This window comes from Girardinichthys multiradiatus, chromosome 1 (genome assembly GCF_021462225.1).
Source record: "Girardinichthys multiradiatus isolate DD_20200921_A chromosome 1, DD_fGirMul_XY1, whole genome shotgun sequence".
NCBI lineage: Eukaryota > Metazoa > Chordata > Actinopteri > Cyprinodontiformes > Goodeidae > Girardinichthys > Girardinichthys multiradiatus.
The window spans coordinates 17,658,429-17,676,644 of NC_061794.1; the positions used below are offsets into that span (position 1 = coordinate 17,658,429).

At 40.2% G+C, this 18,216-nt stretch overlaps 1 protein-coding gene across 1 annotated transcript in view; it reads right to left on the bottom strand.

The window, feature by feature from the left end:
* The window catches only part of cacna1db (calcium channel, voltage-dependent, L type, alpha 1D subunit, b), a 114,165-nt gene that overhangs the window by 26,092 nt on the left and 69,857 nt on the right, over window positions 1-18,216 (bottom strand). Inside the window, exons 15-31 of the mRNA XM_047367138.1 lie at window positions 17,374-17,581; window positions 17,058-17,178; window positions 15,080-15,194; window positions 14,903-14,954; window positions 14,700-14,760; window positions 13,872-14,022; window positions 13,574-13,703; window positions 11,549-11,608; window positions 8,313-8,419; window positions 7,852-7,939; window positions 7,591-7,698; window positions 7,450-7,502; window positions 6,854-7,000; window positions 6,500-6,701; window positions 6,226-6,384; window positions 4,329-4,439; window positions 4,081-4,158 (exon numbers count right to left, since the gene is read on the bottom strand). Of these exons, the coding sequence (XP_047223094.1) occupies window positions 4,081-4,158; window positions 4,329-4,439; window positions 6,226-6,384; window positions 6,500-6,701; window positions 6,854-7,000; window positions 7,450-7,502; window positions 7,591-7,698; window positions 7,852-7,939; window positions 8,313-8,419; window positions 11,549-11,608; window positions 13,574-13,703; window positions 13,872-14,022; window positions 14,700-14,760; window positions 14,903-14,954; window positions 15,080-15,194; window positions 17,058-17,178; window positions 17,374-17,581 (1,951 nt within the window). The remainder of the gene's footprint in view (window positions 1-4,080; window positions 4,159-4,328; window positions 4,440-6,225; window positions 6,385-6,499; window positions 6,702-6,853; window positions 7,001-7,449; window positions 7,503-7,590; window positions 7,699-7,851; window positions 7,940-8,312; window positions 8,420-11,548; window positions 11,609-13,573; window positions 13,704-13,871; window positions 14,023-14,699; window positions 14,761-14,902; window positions 14,955-15,079; window positions 15,195-17,057; window positions 17,179-17,373; window positions 17,582-18,216) is intronic.

Genomic DNA, 18,216 nt, shown 5'->3' on the forward strand with positions numbered 1-18,216 from the left:
GTTCCCCAGACTTTTTGTATAGAGAGCTGGAAGTTGAGTTGAACAAAGAGAGACTCTTGTCACCTTTCATCTCTTCATTGTCGACTTCCACATCGGTGACCCCAGACATTTGAACATGTTGGCGAGAACTCACCGGATGACGCCACTGCATCTTTCCAGGTGTCTCCTCCTCCTTCGGCTGTAGTTTCAGCACCTGCCGTCGCCTCATCTGCGGTTTTTGCGGCCGTGGTCAAGCTTCCAGAGTTCTGGCAGCACGATCCGGAGCCATGGTTCCAGCATGTGGAGGCACAGTTCCATCTCCGTGGGATAACGACTGACGAGACCTAGTATTTCAACTATATGTTTCAATGAAACGTCAGTTTAATTGGGACTTTGTAGTAGCATCTGTGTGCTAGGTGCTGATTTTATGTGTGCTTTCAGGTTGTTGGTGGATGTTGCTAACGGCTGCTTAATTGATGCTGTGACTTTTGACACCTATCCCTGTACATTTGGGGGTCCTGGCCATTGGCCTCTTGCTAACATGCTGGCCATGGGCGATGAGTTTCAGCGTTTGTTGGATGAGTTTCCTGCTCTTTTTCTGCTACCATAGCTAAACATGGGGTAGCGCATTGTATTTCTACGGTGGGTCCGTCGGTTTTTGCGTGGGCACACCGCCTAGATGCCACTAACTTAGCAATAGCTAAGGAGGAGTTTGCTAACATGGAACGCCTTGGCATTGTACCATCAGGTTCCTGTCCATCAGCTAGATGTACCCAAGTCAGCAGTTGTCACCTCTTTCGGTCTTTTCTAGTTTTTATGGATGCCTTTCGGCCTTAAAGGTGCTGCGCAGATGTTCCAGCGACTCATGGACTCAGTACTGCAGGGTATGCCGTTCTTGTTCGTCTATTTGGATTATGTCCTGGTGGCTAGTCCTTCCGCGGCAGAACACCTGGTGCACCTCCGGGAGTTGTTTGTGTGGCTCAGTGAGCAGGGCCTGATTGTCAACCCGGCTAAATTTTGTCCCCGCTTTTGGTCCACCCATCTCCTATGGCTTCTGTGGCCCTGACTACCGATGCCTCTGATTATGCGGTGGGGGCGATGTGTGAACAATGGGTGGATGGGGCCTGGCAGCCCCTCGCTTTTTTTAGCTGGAAACAGAGATGCTGAGCGGAAGTAAAGTACCTTTGACAGGGAACTACTGGCCACACGCCATTTTCGGTTTATGTTGGAGGGCCGAGACTTTACCGCTTTTGTTGACCATAAGCCTCTCATTTTTGCTATGGCGAAGGTTTCACAACCGTGGTCGGCACGGCAACAGCGGCATTTGTCTGCTATTCCGGAGTTCGCCACAGACATTCAGCATGTGGCTGGCAAGAATAATCTTGTGGCTGATTGTCTGTCCCGAGCACAGGTTGCTGCTGTGCATTTGGGCATGGATTACCTCGCAATGGCCGCAGACCAGCTGACGGATCCGGCGATTTTGGCTTTTAAAACAGCCGAGTCCTGTTTGCGTCTGGAAGAGGTGTCTTCTCACGAGAGCGGGGTGACTCTTCTGTGTGATGTCTTGACTTTGTGCCTCGTCTTTTGGTTCCTAATGGCTGGCATTGGCGGGTTTTTGATGCAGTTCATTCCCTTGCACACCCTGGAGTTAACGCTTCGGTTAAGCTGGTGGGGGCAAAGTTTGTGTTGCGAGGCCTCCGTAGGGATGTTCGAGCCTGGGCAGCTTCCTGTGTGGCTTGCCAGCATGCCAAGGTGCAACGACACACTAGGGCTCCACTGGAGCAGTTTCCTATTCCGCAGGGGAAGTTTGAGCATGTGCATGTGGACTAGGTGGGTCCACTTCCTCCATCCAGAGGTTTCACCTATCTCCTAACTATGGTGGATAGGACTATTCAGTGGCGAGAAGAATGTCCTCTATCATCAACTACTTCAGCTGACGTCGCTCGGGCGTTTATCTCCTCCTGGGTGTCGTGTTTTGGTGTGCCATTGGACTTGACCTCCGACAGGGGCCCCCAGTTTATGTCTGAATTGTGGACTGCGGTTGCAGAGAGCCTTGGGGTTAAACTCCATCGTACCGCCACCTACCACCCGCAGGCCAATGGCCTTTCCACCATACCATGAAGACTGCTTTAAGAGCTTCACTAGTGGATAATAGCTGGATGGATCGCCTGCCTTGGGTTCTGTTGGGCTTGCGTTCAGCCCCTAAGGAGGACCTGCGGTCTTCTTCACCTGAGTTGGTCCTGGAGGTTGTGAGGTTCCTATACGGAGCCGGGCGGTCCTCACAGGGGAGGCTAGATTTTTCAACCTGTTGGCAGCGCATCACTGCCTTCCACGGTTGTTTGTGCCCAAGGACCTTATGTTTGCTGAGTATGTTTTTATTCGCCATGATGCGCACCATTTGTGGCTCCAGCCTTCTTACGACAGCCCATTTCGGGTTTTGGAACGTGAGCCTAAGGATTTTTTGGTGAAGTTGGGGAATGCTTCTGAGAAGGTTTCGGTGGACCCTTTGAAGCCTGCGCACATGCCAGACGGTAGAGTTGGCCGAGCCTCCCCGCAGTGGCCGTCCCCCTGCTTTTTTGCCTGCCGTCAAGGTAGTTCCCCCTCAGATTGGGTTGTCTCCCTTGAGTCAGCCTGTTCGTGGCAGTCGGGGTGGGGAGTTCCCCTTGCTCTCACACCCAGTGGGTGTGAAGTTCAGCCGTAGCGGCCGTGTTATTAGACTTCCTAGTCGTTATCGTTAGGGTGTTGCAATTCTTTTCTTTTTGGTGTTTGTTTTGTATTTTTGATGTTGTTTCACATGCAGTGCACTGATTTGTTGTTTGACATTTTGTGTGTTCAGGGGGGCATGTGTGGTGTACACTTACTTTGAGGTTTCACACCAGAAAGTAGCCTTTATTGTGAAGGTGAAGAGGAGTGGAAGTTACGCATGTGAGGAAGGAGGAGAAACTAAGTTGTTAAATTCCCCAGACTTTTTGTGTAGAGAGCTGGAAGTTGAGTTGAATAAAGAGAGACTCTTGTCACCTTTCGTCTCTTCATTGTCGACTTCCACAAGGTCATAGTTACACTGCATCTAGCAATGTTTCCTGAGTCCCGCCCCCAACCAGCAACTGAAGCGGGGCTCCACCCACTTGATTTTCAGTAGAGGATCACGTCTCGCCGACTGGTTTTACACGCGTTTTACAATGGTTACCCTCAAAGGCAGATGTTCTTTTTGTTGGCTGCAAAGACCAACATGTGTGTTCTCCTGCTGTCGGATACCAGAGATTCGTGACTTCATTTTAGTTTTGAGGGCAATATTCCAGTCACATTGCTGGAGACGGTGCTAGTTTGCGCAAATCATTTCACCACGGGTTGCTTTGAGAACTCACAACCTCATTTATTTGTTCCTTAAATATTGTCTGAGCAGCGGGCTGAAAGTTCAATGCTTTTAGCACAGTCCACTAGTGACCCTATGTGCTTAAATAGTTATTAGCTGAAAGTTTCAGAAGACAGGAGCATGTTCACCGCCATCTTAGGCATTCCAAGCATTCAGCATGCAGCGGTGAGGTAGCACTTGCATAAACTCCACAGCAAATGCCTTTATTTGGAATATATTTGGAGTCCCCAAGCTGTGATGCTCATGAGAAGCCAAACAATATCGGTGGCAGTGTGGCCTAACTGGAGATGAAAACCACAGAACGGCAATGTTGGAGCATTGTTTACTTTAAACGGCGTGTCTTTGTACACCAGGGCAGATGTACAACATGGTGGCAAGAACATTAAATATAGGTTCAAACAAATTACAGAGTTAAGTTTGTGTTTCATTTCAGAACATTTCTAAACTTTTTTTTTTAGAAAGATAGATACATTTGCTTTTTACAACGGTCAAACTCCTAATCAGTCTTCTTAGTTGTCTGCAGGTATCTGCATATTTATGTGCTGGTAAAGATTTTGTCCTATCAAAAAGCCTTTATGTTTACAGACTGGCCCACACAAAGATAGGACAGGAACAAAAGGAAAGGAAAAAGGAAAGATGCCAAGGAAGGATTAAAAGGAGAAGAGCAGTAACATCTGGAGGAGCAGGAAGAGGGACTGACAGAGCTGTACATTCTGACGTCTTTCTACCTGGCTGAGTATGATGTCAACTACACTGCCGATCACCACTAGTGCATCGAAGATGTTCCAGGGGTCCCCGACATAGCCCTGAATATGTTGACGTACACAGCCAGCAGGGAGAGAGGGGAGGGAACAAGGGGAGGCAGCATGAGGTACGAGGAATAGGCAAAGTGAGGACTGTTAGTAGGACTGTAGGGGGGTAAATATAAAAAGGGCCCTAAAAGGAGAAAGCAGAGGGGACAAGATAAGACACTTACTCTGGGCTTGAAAGCAATGAGCTTCAGGATCATCTCCACAGTGAAAACACCTGTGAAGACCATGTTGAGGATGTCCATGGCATAGTTAAACAGATGTGACTGGCCATGGTGCTGAGGAGAGGGAAGAAGATCATTAAAAGTATTTATTTTTGTCATTGCTACAACCACAAACTTTAATGTATTTTACTGAGATTGTATGTAACTGATGAACACAAACTAGCACAGAACTTTGAAGGAAAAGGACAGATAGTTTGAAGTTTTTACAAATTGCACAAAGTGTAGCATGTTTTTAGATTCACACCTTTTTAATTGAATCCCCTGACTAAACTCCAGTGTAAGCAATTACCTTCAGTAGTCAACTAAGTGATAAACAATAGTCCACTACCTATGGGTAATTTAATCTGAGTATAAATACAGTGGCGCAGTTCGCAGCACTGTTGCCTTGCAGCAAGAAGGTCCTAGGTTCGACTTCCAGCCGGGGGTCTTTCTGCATGGAGTTTGCATGTTCTCCCCCTGCATGCATGGGTTCTCAACCAGGTACTCCAGCTTCCTCCCACAGTCCAAAAACATGACTCTTAGGTTAATTGGTCTCTCCAAGTTGCCCTTAGGTGTGAATGAGTGTGTGCATGGTTGTTTGTCCTGTATGTCTCTGTGTTGCCCTGCGATCTATTGGCAACCAATCGCCCATAGACTGCTGAAAATAGGCAACAACAGCTCCCCCGTGACCCACTATGGAATAAGCGGTATAGAAGATGACTGAATCAATGAATAAATACAGGTGTTCTGTGAAGGCCTCAGAGGTTTGTTAAAGAACATCAGCAAACAAATGAAGACCAAGGACCACAGCACTGTGAAGAGTTTTAAGGCAGGGTTAGGTTATAAAAAATATCCAAACTTTGAACAATTCACAAACCAAGTTTGATTTATCATATAAAAATGGAAACCAACCAAGACATGGTTAGACTATGTAAAATGACTGGTTACAAGGAGAGCATTATTCAAAGAAACAGCCAAGAGCCCCATGGTTACTCTGGAGGAGCTGTGGAGTTCCACAGCTTAGGGGGGTAATCTGTTAGTAGGACATTATGTGCGCATTCCACTAGTTTGGCCTTTGTGGTGGAGTGCCAAGAAAAAAGCAACTGTTTAAAAACAAGCATAAAAATCTCTATTTATAGTTTGCAATATGTAGGGGGTTTAGACGATGGCCTGACACATGTCTTGTGTCCTTCATGTTTGAAACAAGTGCAATAGGGTGCTAAAATGATACCAAAATTAAACGTTGAAGTCACGCAAAATGCTCAGCCTGGTATAAAAATAAAACTTGCACTTCACCCTAAATACAATACCCCCAAGGTGTTTGCAGGATTATGCTGTGGGATGCTTTTCCTCAGCAGGGACATGAAGCTGCAGAATCGCTGAGAAGATGGATAGAGCTAAATACAGGGCAATCCTGAAAGAAAATCTCGTAGCAGATGTTCACCTTCCAGCAGGATAATGACTCTAAATTTACAGCCAGAGCCAAAAAGAAAAGGGTTAAATAAAAGCATATTTATCTGTTAAAATGGTCTAGTAAAAATACTGATATTTTTGTTCTAAGATGTAAAAAAGCTGCTGGTAGACATACTCCAACTCCAACAGATTTCATTATGTCACACTAACCTGGGCTGAATACACACGTAGCCACACTTTTCAGATGTGAATTTTAAAATGCTTTGAAAACCATGTAACCTTTTCCTTTTTACTTCACAATGCGTTACTTTGTGGTGATCTATCACAATAAAATCCCAATAAAGACAGTTGTGTTTGTGGTTGAAAAATGTGAGGAAATTCAATACTTGTGCAAGGCACTGTTTAAGTGTTTTAAATTAAGATGATAAATCCTAACAGGAGAACTTACTTGAATAGCCAGACACAAAGTGTTGAGAACGATTAGGACAAACATGACGTATTCAAAGCCAGTGGAGTTGACCACATACCAGAACCTGTACTGGTAGGGATTTTTGGGAATGTAGCGGCGCAGAGGGCGAGCTTTTAGTGCATACTCCACACACTGACGCTGTAGCGGTGTTGTGGGTAAAACAAAGGAACAAAGAAACAGAAAGACTCATAAGTGAAAACTATAAAAGATTTATGGATTCTTCTAAAGCCAATCTTCTTTAACAGCCACCGACCTGGTTCTTGTCCAGCTCGCAGTTCTTGTACTCCTTCTCTCCCTGCTCCTGAAAGGTAACAATGACGAAACCAACAAAGATGTTCATCATGAAGAAGGCGATGATGATGATGTAGATGATGAAGAAGATGGAGATCTCAATGCGGTAGTTGTAGATGGGGCCCATGTTCTCCCTATTAGAGTCGATGGCCTTGTAAAGCAGACTGTGGGGACACACAGGACCCAGTTACAACACTATATATCAGCTATCTTTGTTTCACATTAAAAAGCACAATGGGATTTGATAGAGGTGTTAATATTACTTTACTTAGGTTTTTCAAATGACAGTGATTAATTGAAGCAGACCAAAACTCACGTGGGCCATCCCTCAAAGGTGGAGACAGTGAACAAGGCCATCATGGCCATGAGGACGTTGTCAAAGTTGAAGTCGCTGTTGTGCCAGATCCTCTCCTTCACCATGGGCAGTGCTGTGTCCCCATTGTTGTAAAGAATGTATGTTCCCCTAGATTAAAAATTATCTTTAGATACACAATATAAAAGTGCAACACTGCACAAATGTTTAAACTACTCCCCGTTCTTTATATTATGTTTACAGGCAGCAAGACTTTCTTGAAATCTTTCACAATTTTCTTGATAAAAAAGGTCTTTCAAAGTACTTCTTTAAACTTTGGCTGCTTTTCCACACATTTCCTGTCCAGTCCTTTTACCTGTTTGCCACAACAAGTGCAGGTGTGCATAAAAACAAATTGGAGAATAGAAAAGCAGAGGACTAATCACAAAAAAAGACCTGAGACCTGAAACTTTTGGCTTTTTACTGGAGACCTATGGATGAAGTCTGGTTCATTGGAAGCAAAATATATTAACATTAGCACTACTTCAGACCTTTGCACACTCCTGCAACTATGCCTGATGTCAAAAATTGGAAACCAGAAAAAAATTAGAAGAACTCACCTGCACTCATCTGGGCTGGACTTTGCATCATCTGTGCATCGATAGAATTTACCCTAAAAAAGATGAGGTATAACAATGGGGTTATATGTAAAATATTATAATACTACTATCATTCATATGTATGGCTTTGTGCTCTTGTACCTTGAAGAGCTGCACTCCGATACAAGCAAACATGAATTGCAGGAGAGTGGTGACAATCATGATGTTGCCGATGGTCCTGATGGCCACAAATACACACTGCACCACATGCTGCAGAGGGATGTAGTTATAAACTGTCAGTTCAAATACACAGAGCTGCATCAGAAACAAAGCCACTGGCATTCACAGAGAAACCAAATTTCCAGGGAGAACCAGCGACATTCATGTAGAGAAACATTCAAACATGAGGCCTATATGTTTTACCTTAAGTCCCTTGGCTCTGTTGATAGCCCTCAGAGGACGAAGAACTCGCAAAACACGGAGAATCTTCACCACTGAGATAGCAGAGGACCTGAGGAGGGCAGTAAAAACACACCAGCGGATCAACTTAAATTGCTGTAGACAAGGGAGTCCAAATTGCGGTCCGGGGGCCATTTGCATTTTTCTAATTGCAGTCTAAAAATGTAAGTTTTTAGAAACTTACATTTTGTCTCAATGCGACAAATTGAGATGGTCTAAAATACTATTTGGTCTATCAAGTAACCTTTTCATGATCCTTTTCATAATCTCATCCAACTTTTGTCATAACAGTCAAAAAATAGCTTTAGCTAGAACTCAGGCTATTTATGTCAAACCTTCTCTATTGATTATTGAGCAAACAATTTTTATTTTACCAAGGGACAAAAGAAATCCGTACAACTGAGGAGAGATGGGATGATACGTACTGAATGCCGAAGGACACAAGAGACACGCCGACAACCAGCAAGTCTAATAGGTTGAAGTAGCTCCTGCAGAACGCCCCTTTATGCAGGAACGCTCCGAATGCCGTCATCTAAACAAGTAAGAGAAGAATATCACACAAAATCCTACACTCACAAACAAAAAGCAGACTCAGGCTAATTTTTTAAAACTAACACTTAAGACACAATAAGGTAATGATTTTAAAATATGTTTTATTTTCACATTTTTTGCTGTTGGTTAAATTTTGTTTTGGTTTCTGAGCACATTCAAAATATAATACACAATCATGTTGTTAGCTTTTATTTCGAACTGCATGTGAAACTGAATGATTTTTGTCACCGAGCATCCCTGGCTTTCAGCATTTATTATGAACTGACAAGTCATGGTTTACACATAAGCTTGGGCCAGGTACAACAATCAAGGCATACCAATGCTTTTAAAAGTTACAGTTTTGAAGCTGCTGAAATGTTCTGCTATAATGCTCTGATGATGTCAAGTTTTTCTTTTTTTAATGAGGACCCACATAATTTTTGAAAGAGCTGCATTGGTGACTGGGATTTCTCCACCTGTTTAAAGCCTGGCATGACCCCCAGGCTTGTCCCCACCCTTTCCTAGGCCGGGGACAACAGACCCATTAGTCCGCCCCTGTCAACGGGCCTGGGTGCACCCCCTAAACATTCCTTTTTTTAACAGAGCCAGGTTGGTTTGCATAACTTATTTCCATTAATTGTCATTTGTAAACTGCATTTTGTATCTACTCAGGTTATCTTTGTTTGACATTAAAATTAGTTTGATGATCTGAAACATTTGTTGTGACAAAAATAAAACTAAAACGTAGGATTTCTGTAAGGGGCAATTGCTTTTTTTAGTGTGATGATCAGGGCAGCTGTGGATCAGTGGGAAGAGTAGTCATCTGGGGGATTCTCCACATCACATGTTAAAGTGCCCTTGGGAAAGTTCTCAACCCCGGCTTTGCCTACTGATCTGCGTATCAGTGTATGATTGTAACAGCTGAGTGAAAGAGACTCACAGTGTAAAAGCGCTATGAGTGGTGGAATGACTATAAATGTGTTATATAACTTCAGTCAATTTGGCATTTACAGGACTACCATCTTTCACTCTCATTAAGGTCACGCTGTTTTAAACGAACAGTTTGCAAGCTGTGACCCATGCCTTTTAAGCAATCCTCTGCAGGCTGGTTACCTGTGCAGATGGCCTAACTAATTAATCTTCTAATATGAGCTTCTTCAACTTGTGCTACTCTATAAAAGGGGAGAATGGAAAAACTGTAGTTATTCTAGATTTTTTCTTACGTCAACATAAATTTTTTGCAGCAGCATTTCTCTTTTCCATTAAACCAATTAGATCACGTTATCCATTTTGTTTCAAGATTTTGTTAATATTTTATGTAGTATTTTTTAGCAGGTTATCCTACAGTGAGAATCTCAAACTAGACCAAGCTTTTTCTACAATCCTAAACAAATGGCATTACTATGAGTACATACAGATAAGCATGCATGTGCAGCTCGGCACACACACACTCTGACAGACACATGTGCACTATAAACAATGCAAAATATTGACACATGACGAGTCCTTACATTCACTCACTACACAAGTTAAGACTAAGACTGTAACAAACAGACCCGAACATCCTCTGACAGACTTTTTATCTAAAGCCTTTACACACAGGAGATTTACCTGGTGCAGACATGCAGCTGGCAACAGGATAGGGGAAAGGACTGAACAGTAATTGCGCTCATCGTAATTATTTCTGAATTTTAAATCGTTTAGCTTATTTTTTTGGAGAAATATCACCCAGAAAAATATCCTATTTGTGACTGCAACATTTAGTCAGGCAGTAGGGGAATGTACCCAGTGATACTTCCTTTTCACACAAAAAAGTCCAAAAAATTAGGAAATTGTAAAAACTCTTTGAAATTAAATAAAAAATGTAAGAACAACTGTTTAAAACTGTTACAGATGTACTTACAAAAAATCCTAATGTGACAAAAAGCTGAAAATCCTCTTCATACATCAAATATTTTTTTTTACTTTCTTACCCTTAAAAAGCTGTAATGTTTGTGAATTACCAAATTACCAAATAGGTAGTTTTACTCCGGAGACTGGCACTCCTGATGAAGATGTAAAACCCCTGTCAGTCAGTCAGTCAGTCATTTTCTACCGCTTAGTCCACAGTGGGTCGCAGGGGAGCTGGTGCCTATCTCTAGCAGTCTATAGACGAGAGGCAGGGTACACCCTGGACAGGCGTAAAATCCCTCAAAATAAATTAATTTATTTAGATATTACTATTAATATATATTTTTAATCCAGTCTTTAATTTTAGTGCATATTTCTTCTTTTTTATTAAATCAACGGTGGGACAATTAGTCACTCCCACAACAATTCTTGTAAAATAAATGTAGCTGAAATATTTTTGGTATTACACTTTATTGTTCAAGCTTAAAAGAGTGTCTAACAACCTTTAATTCCAGCTATAATTCCCTGAAATATAAATATGATGCAGCAAAAAACAGAGAAAAAGTTTTTTTCTCAGCTATTCTGCAAAGGAAAGACAAGAGAACATACTATGAAACATACATACTATAGATGTGGTTTGATTTTAATACATTTGTACATTTTTCCTACTTGGTTAAACTTGTCCTACAGTCAGAGCAATTCTGTCCTAAAATTGAAAAGCAAAAAACTGGAAATGGGACAAGAAAAGCAAACTAATCTAGCTACCACAGTGAGAATGATCTAAGGAAGGTAAAGGAATCTCTAAAACAGCAGCAAAGAGCTGTGTCTTGGTGTCACCATTACAAGAATTTAGTTTTTGTACACATCTTCATCAGGGGTGCCAATGATTGTGGGCAGCGCTGTGGCTGGAGATGATTAGGAAGACAAGAAAAAGAAAATGGACATAAAACACGTAATTTCCAGGTTGTAGTTTTGGGACAACAAAACCAGAAGGCAGCCATTCTTTCCTAACATTAAAAACAACGGGACGAAGGACACGAGCAGCAAGCTCAGAAGTGCTGTCAAGGCAGCACAACAGTCGCCGTTGTTTACCTTAATAAGGATCTCAAATGTAAACATACTAGTGAAGACATAGTCTGCATAGCCTAGGATCTGAGAAGGGAATCAGAGTGACATAAGCACACAGGGTTACTGAAGCTCTACCCAACAAAGCACAGCACAGCACACACAGGACATTTACCTTCAACAGGATCTCAACAGTAAAGATTGCCGTGAAAGCATAGTCAAAATAACCAAGTATCTGCAAAAAGCAATGCACAAGTTCAAATCATTGCAGGTCAACACACAAAGTGGTGTATAAAATATTTCTAGCTCTGAGATAATGTAGTTTAAACCAATATAAACAGAAACAAATCTCGATGGAGAGAAGCTGCACTGGGTAACATCTGAATGTAAAAGCTGTTTTGTTATCAATCACTTTAATCATGGTTTAAAGGATAAAGTTTGGATTTAGCTTTTTGATTTACAGTTCTTGCCTGGAGTTACTGTTGGGAGGAAGGGTCTATACCAGGGGTCGTGTTAACCAAATATTTTCTGGTTTTGACCATTTGTTTTTAAAAGGAGACAGAAAAATCTGAAGGCCATGAGTCATTTTGACAGTTTGTAATTCACCACCTGACCACTTGGTGGCGAGTTTCCTCCTGAAGCAAGAGCTTGCTGGATCAGGAAACCCCTCATTTGGAGAGTCTTGATGACAATTGGAGAAATTTCAAGACTTTGGCTGACGTCCAGTCTCTAGTGTGGCAGAGCGCGAATTAAGCTTCCAGGCATTTAAAACAACCACGAGAAATCGTCTGTCCAAGGCAAAAGTCCAAAATTTCATGACAAAAGCCTCTGCAGCAATCCCACTGAAGACATTTGATTATACACAAGCGGCTGCGCTATCCAGGTCTATGTGGAAAGGAGGAAGTTATGAGACTGTGTTCAGGCCACAACAGGTGATCTGTTCATATTTTAATTGCAATCATTTAATTTAATTGAAATATGTAGTTACTTGGACCACAATTAGTGTATTTTGTCCCTGTGGAGAAAAAGCTACATGTATTCATGTGGTTGATGTGGATTCTCTGTTCAGCTTGTTCGGACTGAAAATTATTTAAAATGAATGAAAATAAATGCTTTTGAATTTTTAATTATTATCATTAAAAAAAATAAAGTGACGGGTAAAAATAGATTATGACAGGATTTGTTTGACCCCGTCAGTCAAAATGGCTGACAACGAAAAAGTCTAGCACAACCTCTGGTCTATTGAGAGAGTGTGTTTTTCCAATGCACTGCACAGAAACTCAATGTTGTTTATAATATGTTCATGTCACAAACCCAATATCACAGACATGACAGTTCCTCAGACAGCCTGTTATGGTTGAACCAACTAATAATACCTGTAAGGTCCTATCCTGCTTCTTCTGCCCTCCCTGTACTGGCCTCTATTTCAGGATCCTATTGAAAGTCCTTGTTTTTAAATCTGTCAAAATATTTACACTATACCACTTCTGGTACAGCTCTGAGGCTCCAGCTATATACTAGATATATTTTTAACGTTGGCATGAAAAGTGTGATACGCCTGATGGCAGACCTTTGCAATTTTAATATTGGACAAATTTGCAGTTTCATATATTGTGCAGCTGTAATTGTTAATATTTTAATGCCACTGCTTCAATATTTATCTGCTAATCTTTTCCTGAAGATTCAGCTGATCATTGGGATCTAACCACATTCACTATTACCAAGTGCAGCTTGCTGTGGTTTATAGAAATACAAAGTACCCCATATCATGCCACTGTTTGAAATACAGAAGTGAAATCAGTCAGTCTAATAAACAAACATTTCTTAGGTAGTAAATGGAAACTAATTCAATTATTTAGACGTATAAGTGATGAGAAATCTGATCATATGAATTGTTTTATTTATGCATGTACATTGAGAAGTTATACATAATTTTTGCCATAGGCCTGTCAAAGTGTAACTCTAACAAGTTAATGACTGGTTCTTCTCTACTGAAGCATTTACATTACGTCAGCATAAGGAAGTCAGCTGTATTTGACACCCAAGAATAGGTTTCATCCCCAACTGTGCTTCTCCTACCATGATGTGTGGAAACGTCCTCTGTGAAAAAGACTGATGTTTGGCTACAGCTTGTAAATTAAACTTTGCTATAATGTGCACAAGAGTAAAGCAGCCTCATATAGATTCCTGTTATACGTACAATGTTGCGAGCAGAGAAGTTGCGGATGGGGTCCTCGGCAGCCAGGGAAACAGAGCTGAGCATGATGAAGACCAGGATCAGGTTGGTGAAGATTTGATGGTTGATGAGTTTATGGCAGAACACGCGAAAGCTATAGAAGCAGAGGGGCAGGAGTGTAGGAGGGGCAGAGGCTGGTTACATTTAAGGGTTTCTTTTTCTCTGTTGCATGTGAAATTAGTTTTTTCAGCTATTTTTATGACTTCTGTCTCTGAACTGAGAAACCGGCTGGTATCTGTTTTAATAACAACACCAAACTCACGGGTTGGTGCTGCTGAAGATGAAAAACGCACTGCCCTCTGGAATGGGTGGGGTCTTCTCTTTCATGGTGAGTTCAGAGAGCCGCTGGGGTCGGGGCCCTGGGGGGGCTTCAGGGAGACTCTCGTTACCATCATCATCTACATCATCACCACCTGTAAAACAGTTGCTCAATATTATAATATTGCCTACTGTTTGCAGAATATTATTATAATTTATTCAGATTATTTTTTTATGTTTTACCTTCTTTTTTTTTAAATAAATTATTGTTAAATTATGGTACATTAATTAGAACTAGAATAATAATAATAATAATAATAATAATAATAATAATAAAGAATAAAGAGAAACAGGAACACTATAAGTGTGAATGCCTACTGCATTCACACTAATAATTAATTTTTGTCTCTTTCTCCATTTCTTTTCCTCACAAGTATTAATTTCATTATATTTTCTGTTTGCTTCTTCTATTATCATATGTATTTCTAATGCTTTATTGCAAAGAGGTATAATAGAAATTACTTGTTCAAGCTATACCAGTGGGTAACTCTTTAAAAGCAAATAAAAAAACTATGAATGGATTTTCTGTCTAAGTTGATTAAAGTAACATTTGGGAACCTGGTGACTAGTACCATTTGAAATCGCACAGTAATATGAAGACAAAAATAATTCATCATGCATCTGCTGAGGTTGGCCATTGAAAACTGTGTTCTGATTTCAAAATGGTTTTGCCTGATAAAAGTCCAGACATTTTGTGGTTTAAATACCTGCATTTTGTCCACATTTATTTTTAAACTCATTCAAAACTCATCTGTAAAACAATGTAATTCACCCGGTGAGTTGATGGCAGGATATGACTCTTTGTCTCCCTCTAGCAAGGCCTCCTTCGGCATCTAAATAAGGGGAAAACATATAGCATTCAAAAAAATTTATATTTCTTGAGACAAAATTGAAAAAAAATGCAAGCTTTAATAGAGTAGTGTGATGATTTGGTAATTGATCATTTCTGAGGGTTAAATCTACTTTGTGTCTCACCTTTGTTTCACCGTCTTCTGTTGTTTCAACTCTGTTCTCTGAATTTATGTCCCTGTTGGCAACACGTAAAGCTCAAAGTAAGTAACAAGACAGACAATGCATTTTTTCTGCAGGATGAAAATTCATTGTAGAACCGATAAAGTAAAATAGTTCAAATAAAGGTTTTGTCGGCCGTACTTAGCACTATTCTTTCTCTTTTTTGCCTCTTCTTCCTCTTTCTGTGCCGTGTTGAGGCTCTCTGCGTCAGCCAGGTTGTCAACAGCAATGGCCAAGAACACGTTCAGCAGGATGTCTGATCACGTGAGTTAAAGTAAAAACATTTACCAACATTATAACATCAAATAAAAACCCTCCCCGAGCTTTGTCAAAATAAATCAATTCAGCAAAATAAGCTTCGTCAGGTGCAAAAAGCTATTTGTTCGCTGTGTCTGACAGTCACTTGCACACGTATTCAAACTAATTTATATCTTGGTGCATTCCAACAACAAATCTCAATGTATTTTATTAGGATTTAATGTGACAGACCAACACAAAGTATTACAAAATTCTGTAGTGGAATGAAAAATAAGCATGCAGGGCATTTTAGCAGGACAACACGCCTAAACATTTGGCCAGAGCTGAATGTTTAAGTATTCAGGTTCAAGTTCCAGGTACTGGCTTGGGATGATCATAGTGCTTCACTAAATTCTGTGACCAAACCATATAGTCACTCCAGGGGGAGTTGTATTGTTTCCATTCCAGTGGATGAAGTGTCTGAAGGGCTTCAGACACTTTATCCACTGGAATCCACATAATCAAACAACTGTTATCAGAAAATGTAAAACAGTATGTATACTTGAACAAAATTTTTCATACTTTATTTATTTTAGTTTAAATATTTTTTATTTACCTCTGAAATAAGAATACAGGCTGTCATATTCTGATGCTTGTTTTAAAAAAATGTGTTGATAATGCAACTAAAACCAAAAGGTTTCAATTTCAAAAGAAATTACCGTTTCAGATGAGTTTCCTGTCTTTGCTCTATGTACAAAACTACTTTCACTACTGATGGTCAAGAGGGTCAAGAGGATATTGATTGAGATGGTTAATGCTATCCATTAAGTTCCAGTCTAATCTGAGTATGTGACTGCCTTTATTTCAGCCCAGCCTTTCAACAGCGCCCTCTGCTGGTCAGACAAATTTATCTAATGATAAATTACAGCAAAAGGTTGTCCTTGATTTACTTTGGGAAAAGGGTGGACATTTCATCAGAAACGTTTGATAAATAACTAAATGAGACATGTTTCTTTTAAGCTTTTAAACAGAATTTATCCTACTAATCAATACATGATTAAATATATTAAAGCAATAGACCCCAACTGTAAATTTTGCAAAGAGCATCCAGAAACAATCAGTCATTTATATTGGAATTATCATATAACAAGAAAATTTTTTAAGGAATGTCTTATAATTTCTAATATTGATACTACATTTTCACTAAGGCATGAGTATATTATTTTTGGTTTTCTAGGAAAGAATATTATAACTAACAGAAGACTGGCAATTCATAAAATTATAATATTTGGCAAATTTCATATTCACAAATGTAAATTTTCATAATCTTCACCTTTTTTCCAGTTTTGGTCAAAGAAATCAAACTATATGTATCTGCTTTTTCTAATACCACAAACAAAAAAGCTGTAAACACATATGAATGCTGTAGATAATTGAACATATTTAATTTATCATGTCCTTGATTGTTTTTTTTTCTGTAGATAATTGAACATATTTAATTTATCATGTCCTTGATTGTTTTTTTCTTTTTACTAAATGCATTTATTGTAGAAGCCTATCCCCTATCATATGTTGTTATACTCTCTGTGTTCTATTCTTTGTATTTGTGAACAAAAATGTTTTCAAAAAAATAAAAGAACTTTCAGCAAAAGGTGTTTCTACAAAGTATGTATGCAAGGAGGCAGAATACAAATGCCACACTTTTCAGATTCGTAATACATTGTTTTACCGCCATTTATCAATTCCCTTCCATCTCATAATTTACTGACTCAGAAGTTTATGGTTATGATTAAATTGGAGAAGTTAAATGGGTATAAATAGCTTTTCAAGGCGCTGTACACATGATGTGAGATGATATGTGTTATTGCCATGAGTAGGATACAGTTTCCACAGATGAAGAGAATGATGAAGTAAATGCAGACCACCATTCCAGAAGATGCCGGACCACCATATGCCATGATGCCATCATACATAACAGTGTTCCAGTCTTCTCCTGTCAGGATCTGGTGAAAAACATAAAAAAAATAAAAAGAGAATAATATTGAAACATTTGATTATGTTTGCACTGTATTATTACCAGTAATTACTACCAGAAATTGAATGTTTTATTTGCCACAAACAGCAATACCTTAAACATAATGAATCACAACATAGATGATTAAACCGTCAGTTCATCTCTGATTCTTGCAAACACAAACCTGAAACACAGTGAGAAGGGCCTGGGGGAAGTTATCAAACGTGCTTCTTTTGGTCACCGTCTCATCAAAGTTGAATTTGCCCCCAAACAGTTGCATGCCAAGCAGGGAGAAAATAATGATGAAGAGGAAGAGTAGCAGCAGCAGCGAGGCGATGGATTTCATGGAGTTGAGCAAAGAGGCCACCAGGTTACTAAGAGATGCCCAGTGACTGAAGATGAAAGAAAAAGGTGTTTAACAGAGAAACACAACGGCTGTAAAAGAGCTTAGTGAGGAGCTGTGGCTGCTCACAACTAAGAAAAGAACTACAACACAAAACCATATCTAAACGTTTTTAAGCTTCAGTGGTAAAAGGACAAAGCATCAATATAAAAATGCAAGACGTTCCACACTGAAAATCTCAGTTGTAGGAGGTCAAAATGACGCCTGCAGCGGTACAGCTGATGGTGCGAGAAGCGAAAAAGAATCAAAGGATGAACACCAAGGCCATCATGAAGAATGTGGGCCATACAGGTGGAGGCACCTTAAAGCAGACAGTCTAACAGACAGTGCCCACTGCTGGGCTCAGAGGATTCAGACTAAGGCCCTCTTGGCCTTTGCAAAATCTCGTCTGGGCAAAGAACAACATTTCTACTGTTTTGTTTTGTAGTCAGATAAAACAAAAGTTACTCCGTCCGGCCACAGTGATCAACTATCACAACTGTCTTCCCTCTCTAAAATCAGCATAGTTTTGGAGACATTTTTCAGAGGAATTTCAATCAAGACAGGTAACAACATATATTCAGACAGAATAAAGGCATAACAAAACGAAGAAACATGACAACAATTACCTTGCTCTTCTACAGT